The 9,491-nt window shown below is 48.1% G+C and overlaps 1 protein-coding gene across 1 annotated transcript; it reads right to left on the bottom strand.

The window, feature by feature from the left end:
* Nucleotides 1–9: 9 nt before the first annotated feature.
* Selenom (selenoprotein M) lies at nt 10–2,635 on the bottom strand. Its single transcript, XM_005007258.4, has 5 exons — nt 2,290–2,635; nt 1,075–1,110; nt 829–863; nt 419–497; nt 10–340 (listed from the first exon to the last, which is right to left on the bottom strand). The coding sequence occupies exons 1-5, from the start codon at nt 2,575–2,577 to the stop codon at nt 194–196; spliced, it is 585 nt and encodes a 194-aa protein (XP_005007315.2). The 5' UTR covers nt 2,578–2,635; the 3' UTR covers nt 10–193.
* Nucleotides 2,636–9,491: the final 6,856 nt, after the last annotated feature.

The raw sequence follows: 9,491 nt of genomic DNA, 5'->3' as shown, positions 1-9,491 counted from the left end.
GAGCCTCAGTTAAGTGTGAGAGTATTTAGTGGAGCTGGAAAAGGAGGAAGAGGTAAGAGACTTCCCCAGCCCTATTCCTGCCGGTTAGACGGGCATCGGTCCTCAGCAAGGGAGATGCTCCCGGGATGCTGAGCACTTCATTCGGTCTTCAGGGCTCAGATAGGGTGGCTCCAGCTCCGCCGTGCCCTCGGACCTACAGGTCAGCGTGGTCCGGGGGCTTAGCGGGAGCCCACAGGTACTCGTGGGGCACCTGCGCGTCGCGCGACTTCTTGCGGTAGAAGCCCAGTTCCTGCACCAGCGCGTTGATCTCTTCTCGGGTCATGGGGCTGAGCGGGACGCGCTGAGGCGGAGAAAGTGCGGGATCAGCATGTCGGGCCCCACCCCTCGCTCCGCCCTCGCCCGCCTCCCAAGGGCTCACCTCTAATTCCTGGTAGCGATGGTCCAGCAGTACGAGTTCGGGATCCGCCCCAGGGAGGTGTTTCATCACCAGGTTGTGGCTGGAGAGGGTATTAAGGGGGGACAGCAGTAGGAAAAGGGAGATCGGGGCCTTCATGTGAACAGCACTGCCTTCGGTACCCAGATGGGGCAGGGATGCCATTTAGAAGTGAGGAAATTAGGATTCAAAGAAGTAAAGGGCCCCTCGCTTCACTAATCAATCTCTTGCTTACTATTCAATTTAGAGACCATCTCAGAATCCTCTGGGCAGTCAATATGAATTATTCTACTTGTCAGATGAAAATCATTCGCCATCTCTATCTCTGAAGTTAAGTAGAAGGAGATTCTTCTAAGTGCCTGCCCCATTTCCCCTTCTCCAGAATAGAAGGATACTACAATGGAATGTCCTCGGTGACGAAGGCCTTCACCTGGGGAGGAACCAGAGCATCAGAGAACACAACCCCAACCCCCTCCTCAGCCAAGAGACTACAGCCCAGTGAGCTCATGCACTGAGTCAGACCCAGGCTGCTGACTCCAAGCCCTGGGATTTCCCCCCTGCCCCCAAATATTAAGACCATGCTGCCTGTTCTTTAAGAGGTTAGGAGAGTCAGACCTAGAGAGCCCTTCCAACAAACTCACCTCCTTTAGGCGGTTCAGCTGTCATCCTCCACAGGTCTGGAGGGAAACAAAATGGGATAGGTCAGAATTCCCTCCCATCTTACCCCCATCAAGACCCTATCTCATCTCTGAATGGGTCAGGCTGTGAATTATCTTTAGATGAACAATTTTCAGGATGTGATAGAGGTAGAGGTCCCTTATAGGCAGAAGGGGAACTGTGTACAGGGGGAGAAACTCAGGTCTACAGACACCAGGAAAAGAGGAGCAAGGCTAGAGACCCACAGGGAGCTTACTAGCCCTGAGGCTGAACCCTGTTGATTGTTGACTTCCAGTGCCCAGGAGACAAAAATGATAGCCCTGTGCCTCTCAGGCTGCCCTTCTGCCCCTGAAACCTTAGGGTGGAGACAGACCAGAAGGAAACAGCTCAGAATTGCCCTGGAGGGCCCCCATTAGCAGTACCTGCCATCTGGTCCCTATCCCACCCCATGCAGAGTAAGCCCTACCAGCCACCTGCGGCCCATTCCCACAAGCCATCTGGTTGTTTCTATGACTTGGAAAGGTTGAAGGCCTCACCTTGCATTCCTTGAGGGGAGGCCACCTCCCAACAGGAGGACTACCTATTCAATGCCTCCCTTATTCTTACCCTCCTTATGCCAGCAAGGAAACCAAGCCCTAGAGAAAGGTTGTGAGGGTCTAAGTCACATTGCAAGACAGACTCAGAACGGGAATTTTCTGGTGAAAGTGGGGAGTAGTAACCGAGTTCTCAGCCCCTTTCCGTGGCTTCTGCATAGTGGGAGGAGGCTCTCAGAAAGTGTTCAATGCACCAGGAGAAAAGACAGACAAGCCCTAGAACTAGAGTAAAGGAGGAATCCCCATAAAACGTGGAGTGATGGGGGATGGGAGGATAGGCTGCGAAGAGGATTTAAGAGTCACAGATCTTAAAGAGTTAGGGTACGGAAACAATAACGTCCAGAGCGCCCCCCCACCCCGCCCCCGGCCTTCTGAACAGGGAGCAGGGCCAGGCTGCAAGGTCGGTGGCTCGGGCATCCACAGTGGGTGCTGGGCATCCTGGTGCTAAGGACCAGAAGGGATGGTCTCGGCAACATCAAGGAAAGAAATAAAGGGACTTGGGATTGGGGTGCTCCTAGGGCCGGAACTGGCAACTGTCGTCAGGCTATGGGGTTGTAGGATTGGGGAGGGGGCTGTAGTACCGGGTGTGGGGGTGGGCACACTCACCTCTACCCGGCCCCGGGCCAGGCCACGCAGACGGTCCCAGTTCGGCCGATAGTTGATGACGGCAGTGGCTGGGACCACAAGCGCCACAAGCAGCAGCAATAGCAGCGGCGGCGACAGTAGGAGGCCCATTGATACCTGGCAGAAAACGATCCGTAGCCTGGAGGCGAACCACCCGGCCGCTGCGCCACGTCTGGGCCCGCAAACCGGCCCCGCCCCCGCCAGAGGCCCCGCCTCGCCAGAGACCCCGCCCAGCGCTAGATCTACGCCCCCGGGCTCGGGTAGTTGCATCCAGCCAGCTCCCTTCGCTGTCCCTGCGGTCCCCTGCCCTTTACTTCCCCAGACCGGAGAAAGACCATCCTCCTGCGGATTGAGTGTGGACGCTCCCGCAGGATGCAAACACACAACGCCACTTTCCGCCAGCAGAGGGTGCAGACGGAACGCAGAATGGACGTGGGAGTTTTTAGGTCACACCCTCGAGTTTAAAAAACACTGAAGCCTGGGAAATACTTCTTTGAGCGTTTTATATCTTTGGACAAAATCCCAATCAAGGTTTCGATTTCCCAGGGCACGCACTATGGTAATAGACGATTACTTATCCCATAGGAGTTTAAAGGATAAAGGAGTTAATACTCAAAAATAGTATCTGGTGTTGGCTTTCATTATTGGGTTTTTTGTTTCTTGTTTTGTTATTTGTTTGTTTGCCTCATAAACGTCCCCATGAACTCCATTTTGGAGGTTAGGAATTCCAAGTTGCAGGTCTGGGATTTGAACTCAAAACTCTGTCTCATCCCACCAGATCAAAAATAACTAGATGGGGGTGTAGCTTCCCCTCTTGATGCCTTCAAGCTGGCACAAGCACAGTCAGGGGCCTTTTGTCACTTATGTGGATTCAGCTAACCTCCAGCTGAAAATACATGGCAATGAAAATTGCATCTGTATTGAATAGATACAGCCTTTTTTTCCTTGTTGTTATTCCCTCAGACATATCGTATAGTTACTATTTCTGTAATATTTACTTTGTACTAGGTATTATAAGTCATTTAGAGATGATTTACAGTACACAGGAGGAGGTGAATAAATGCTATGCTAATACTATCCCACTTTATGTCAGGGACTTAAGTATCCTTAGATTTGGGATTTTGGGTGGGGCTGTCCAGTCAATCCTCCACAGATACAGAGGGATCATTATGCTCTTTCCCACTGAATCTAGAAAGTTATTCTCAACATTATGCCAAGGCTGCATTACAACATTCACAGATGGAAGGTATTTTTGCATTCCTCTTCCTCCGTTTAAAAAATATATATTAAGCCAGCATGGTGCTGCACACCTGTAATCACGGCGTTCTGAAGTTAGGAGCAATGCAAATTTAAGACCAGTGTGGGCAGTCTAAGCAAGACTCTGTCTCAAAATTTAAAAGAGGACTGGGAATAAGCCTGGAGTAGTGGTGCCTGCCTATAATCCTAGCACTTGGGAGGCTGAGGCCAAGAGGATAGCCTCAAGTTCAAGGCCAGTTTGGGCTGAACAAACAAAAAAGGGCTGGGAATGTTACTCAGTATGAAAGCTCTGGTTTGAATCCTCAGCACCATGATCACCATCACCAGCACCAAAAAAAAAAAAAAAAAAGCATTTTATGACTGCTTTGGATAAAACAATAAACAAAATTCAGCCCAAATCTATTTTTTATTATTATGTTATCATCATTGGATATTTTTCTTCTAATTTGAAAAGAAATTAAAACATCTCACTTGCCCCTAAAAATGTTGGGAGCCATTTGTGATGCCAACTGTGACTCATGAATAAGTCAGAGCTACACTGAGATTTTTGCTTGTACCCTGCTACCTCCCCTTTACAGACTTGATTGTAAAGATATAAAAATAATAGACTTAGAACTGTTATAATATCTACTTTCTATAAATACCTGAAGACATTGTGAATCTGACTGGAGTAGGCTATCTCTAATACTGTATTTACTGCTGTGGAAACATAAATTTGCCAGAGCTTTCTAAAGTGCAGTTTGACTCAACAAATCAAAGTCTTACAAGCTTTTGCTCAATCTAGAGATTCTACTTCTCAGAAATTGTCCCAAAGTAATCATCACAGTAGGGACCAGTTGCTAAGTCAAGGTTGTTTATAAAAACACCAGGATTATGAAAGACTGGAGACAGAGCCTAAGCATGTCACAGCAGGGAATGAGTTAAATAAGTGGCAATACTTTTGTGGTTTAAAAACTGTGCAGTTATTTAAAATGATGTAGTGGTGTTGAGTGACTTGGAGAATGTTCGTAGTTATGGTACTAGACAACAGCTCTAGCAAAAAGGCTGTCAAACAGAAATATAGTAATATCAGTTGGGAGTTGTCATCCTCTAAACTACAAATCACAGAAACACCAAATTAAACTGGCCTAAACAATAAAGGAAATCTGTTGGCTCAATTATTTACTTATTTTTGCAATACTGCAAAATGAACCCAGCATCTTTACATTACGCTCCATCCCTAGTCCTTTGCTTTCTTTTTTGTTGTTGTTGTTATTATTATTTTGAAATAGGGTTTCAGTAAGTCACTCAGTTATCCAGGCTGGGCTTAATTTTGTGATTTTCCTGCCTCGGCTTTCCAGAACTTTGGGCTATTGTCATGTGCCACCATGCCTAACTGGTTCAAATACATTTTTATTTTGTTTTATTGAGTCAATGTTTCACTATACAGTTCAGGCTGACCTCAAACTTGAGCCATCCTCCTGCCTCAGCCTCTTGAGTCCTGGGATTACAAGTATGTGCCACTCTGCCCACTTAAAGTAATTTTTCAAAAGTCATGTAGTAGGAGGGGTTTAAGTAAGAGTTGGTCCAGCTGATGAAGTCACCAAGACCTGATCTCTTTCTATTCTACTTTTCATACTGTCAGCTTGTCATTAGGTCAATGATCTGTGTGTTGTCAAGATTGGCTGATAACAGTACAAAGCCACAGCTTTCATCATACTGGATGGGAGTGGGGTCACCTTTCATCCCTTTTTGGTAACCACCTCAGGAATGAAAACAAGCTTTCTTTTTAAAGTCCTCAGCAAAAGTCTTTATATCTCACTGTCGTCGCCCCCCCCCCCGCCCCCGTGATCTAATCATGTGCCACAGGAATTGCTCCTTGGCTTAACCTATTGAGACTCACTCCTGAAGCTGCAGGCAGCATCAGTGATACTGTGGTTCCTGTTAAGGAGACAGACTGCACTGAATGTTGTAACAGCAGCACAGTGACCAAACGTTATTTAAAAAAAATAACATTGTGTGTATGTGTGCATGTGCGCACGCATGCCCTAGACCCAAAATATCTAGAAAGTTGAAAAAGTGAAAATGATCATCTCTTGGTAGATAAAATTATGTGAATTTCTTTCTCCATTATACTTTTTCTGTATTTCTTATAAGTATGCATTCACAGTGAAACATATCCCAGTAGCTCCCTCTACCCAAAACCTACCCCAACAGGAGCCTCAGAGTGACTGAAGCCAGAGCCTGTGGTTTTTCTGCTGACAAAGCCAAACTCCAGTGCCCGGTGGGCCTTGTTCACTGGACAGATGCCATCGAATCACTCTCATTGCATTAACCTGGACACTGTGGCCTGTGGGAGCCATAGTGTGGGCTGCTAAGGGTTGACCAGACAGCCAGGAGAATCAGCAGTGGAGACAGTGGCCACAGTATTACCAGAAATATTCTGGCATCTGCAGTATGCGAGGCCCAAGATCTTTCAGGACAGATCTCTGCTACTAATTCATATTCCTTAAGAGGCTGCATGTAATCTAGGCCACCAACCTTTCTTGGATAGGGTTAAGACTGGAGTTTAGCCTGTGATGGGGTCAGGTTCAGATGGGGTCAGAGTCAGCCCTTGATTTAAGATCAGCTTTAGAACTGAGTCTGAACTGAAGTCAGGGCTCGGTCAATAATTGGGCTTAGTCTTCAGTCTGTGACCAGGATCAAGGCTCAGTGTGGTTAGGGTCATGGCTCAGCCAATGACTAAGCTCAGACTTTTACCAGAAACAGGGCATAGTCAGGCAACAGGGCCCAGAGTGTGACCAGTGTAAATAGAGTTTTCATGACCGAGGGTCAAATTTCAACCTGAAATCAGGGCTCAATTTGCGACCAAGATGAGAGAGAATCTCTCACCAGAATCAAACTTACTCTGGACTGATGTTACAGATTAATCTGTGATTATGGCTTAGATCAGGGTTTAGTCTGTGTTCATAATCAGGGTCTCAAATTAACATTAGCCTTTTGTGAGACTTGAATCACAGTTCAATGTGTGACTAGTCAAGGTTCATTCTCTAAGATGATAGAATTCAGTCTAAAGCTGGAGTAGAGGCTCTGTCTCTGCATGACACCAGAGCTCAGTCAACAAATAAGAAACAAATTAGATGTGAGATCAAGGCCAAGACCAGAGCCCTGTTCTGAGTTCCAATAAAGAAATTTCCAGAGACATGCAAGTCTCAGGTGGGTCAGTCTATAAGTGAGAACCACCAGACAAGCTTAACAGGTCGAGTCCCTGCAGTAGGCTTTCCCTTGCCTGCTGAGTGTCCTAGAGCCTTCTAACCTACATGGCTCTGCTGCTTGAGATCCCCTCGCACCAGAATAAAAATAGCCACTCACTTCAGAGCAGCTGACAGCGGGTGCCAGGCTGCCTGAAAGGAGGGGGAGCTGAAGAGAAGAACAAGGGTTGCCTGAGCTCAGCCACAGCTGTGTGACCTTGGGGAAGTCACCCCTCCACCTCCAGCCCATTTCCTAAATGTGAGAATGGAGGGTGAGGATGACACCTGCTCCGGAGAGTAGAAAGTAGGGGCCAGGGACATAACAAATACCACTTGTTACCAGTAAGAAGCCTTGGAGGGAATCCTAGGGCAAAGCAATACTCCTTTGTGATCTGTTTACCTCATCCCTCCTGATTCTTCCCTTGGCCACCTTCCCGCAACACGCTGTTTCACTTTCTACTTATTGCTGGACATTTCCCACCCAGCATGACCTCCCTCAGGGTGGACCTGAGTCAAAGGGAAAGAAAAGAGACACATTCTTCTGTGCCATCTTCAAGTGTCCCTGGAGTGAAGAAGACAAGGAGAAAAGAAGGAAAAAGACTTCCCTCCCTTCCATGTCATGGTGTGTTTAGTCTGAGCCAATGCTCTGAGAGACGCACGTCCAAATTTTGCATCCTCCCACAAGCAGAACCCTCCACGCCACACATGGTACCTCTGCATCTGACTTTCTCTCTGTTTCCCAGGGCATTTCTCACCTTCGATTTGGCAGCATGGACTCTCTCTCCTTCCAGGAAGGAGTTCAGCAGTCACCTTTTCTGCAGAGGAGAAATATCCTCTGTCTCCCTCAGAGTCCCTCTGTGGTCCATCCTCTATGGGGGCTCAGTTTCTTCCATCAAATGGAGACTTACTAGGTAACTATGGAGAGTGACTGAGACAATCTGCCAACCACCAACATTTTCCCTTCCTATCCTTGACCCAAAACACCTGAAAGGGAGCCCTAAGAGTTCCCAGCAAGGTCTGGATAAGCTGTATCCTCTGCCTTAGGTCCACCATTCCACCCTGAAGCCCTAAAGAGAGAAGAAAGGAGGGAGTTGGAGACAGCCATCTCCAGGGGGGCGGCTCTCCCTGGCAGCTGCTCCCGGCCTGCCACCCTGAGCCCTAAAGCCTGTTATCAACCTCCTTAGTCATTGTACCAGGAGCTCAAATATAGCTCCTACAGGCTCCTTTCTCAGTCAGGGTATGCCCCACCCTCCTGCCACCCCCTTACTCTTCCCCTTCCTCCCAGAAACACCACCATACCAGGCCTCAGTTTCAGCATCCACCAAATGGGTGGGCTGGAGTAGATGATGAAGGTGAGAATAATGACAACGATTGTGACAACTAAAGGGCCTTTACTGAGAGTCTCTTTCTGCCAGGTTCTGTGCTAAATAGCCCCTATGCAGTATCTTGTTTAATCTTCACAGCAAACTAATGAGATACCCATTGTTTCTATCTCCATTAAACAAATCAGCAACTTCTCCCAGTGAGTCAGTGTCAAGGCCCCTACAGGATCTGAGTTGGGAGGTTGGGAACAGAGGATCTCTGCATACCTATTTGCATAATATTTAGCAAGCTTCTAAAAGGTTTTGGTTGCCCTAACCCAACGCTGGGACTGGTCCTAGGGGCCTGTATCCACTCATCCCTGCCAAGATTGCATTGAAAGGGGATAATCTTGGGGGACCTAACTTTTCTCTCTTGTAAAATAAGAATCAGAAGGTTGGCCAAGATGAGCTCAACTTTTCCTTTGCTTCCTGGTGACTTGAGCACCACTGCCATGTCCACTCTTACTTACATCTTTCCTTCCTACCATCTCCATCTTTACCTCCACCTCTACCACCACCTCACCCGTCAGCACCTCGCCCTTGCCACCTCTTCTTCTCCCATCTCACCTCCACCCTCATAGCCTGTACCACTCTCTCTTCGTTCTGTCACTGTCACCAGGATTGGTACCTTTGTTACGGCCTCCACCACTCCTCCAACTTCATAGTTGAAGTTAAGAGACCTCCCTGGTTCACCAAATGATCTTGAGCAATTTCCTTCCTGAATTATACCCAGCGTACAAGAGAGAGAAGCACTCAAAGGAGCTGCATTGAGACAGACCTGAGTGTGGGGACATCTGAGGGCAACAAGGTATCTGCAGAAGAGGAGAGGCTGGTGCTGAGACCAAGATGGGAGAGGACTCTAGTGACTGGAGCCTGAGTGACTCTAGAATGGGAAGAATAAAGCCAAGGAGAAGGGCTGGGTGTGGAAGACAGTGAGCAGATACCAGGCCTGAAAATGGAGCAAGGAAAAGGACCTGAGCTGGTGGCGAGTAAGGAAGATCACAGGATCAGAGTAGGGACTCAGTGTCTCTGAGGCCCTGGAGAGCGTGCTGACCTCGGAACCACCTGTCTGCCAGGTGTGTCAGTACTCTTTGCTAGGAGCAAAGGTTTGCCAGGCATACTGATGTGAGGGTGGGGACAAACATTGGGCCTCCTCTACGCTTCCAGTTGGGACCTAGGCTGGGCTGATAGGCACATCCCAGCCCCCATGGCCGTTCCAACCTCAGCAGCCAGCTTGAAGGGTTCCTAGAGCAGAGTCACCTTGTTCTGGCCACCTCCAGGCTAGGAAGTAGGTGCCTGTACCTTTAAATTCTCAGCAGGTTGAAATGACTGATGA

The sequence above is a fragment of the Cavia porcellus genome, unplaced genomic scaffold (assembly GCF_034190915.1).
Source record: "Cavia porcellus strain 051 isolate PalLab524CR breed Dunkin Hartley unplaced genomic scaffold, mCavPor4.1 scaffold_16, whole genome shotgun sequence".
In the NCBI taxonomy this organism is placed as follows: domain Eukaryota; kingdom Metazoa; phylum Chordata; class Mammalia; order Rodentia; family Caviidae; genus Cavia; species Cavia porcellus.
The sequence above is the reverse complement of the archived record's forward strand: the minus strand, read 5'-3'. Positions and strand labels throughout refer to the sequence as shown.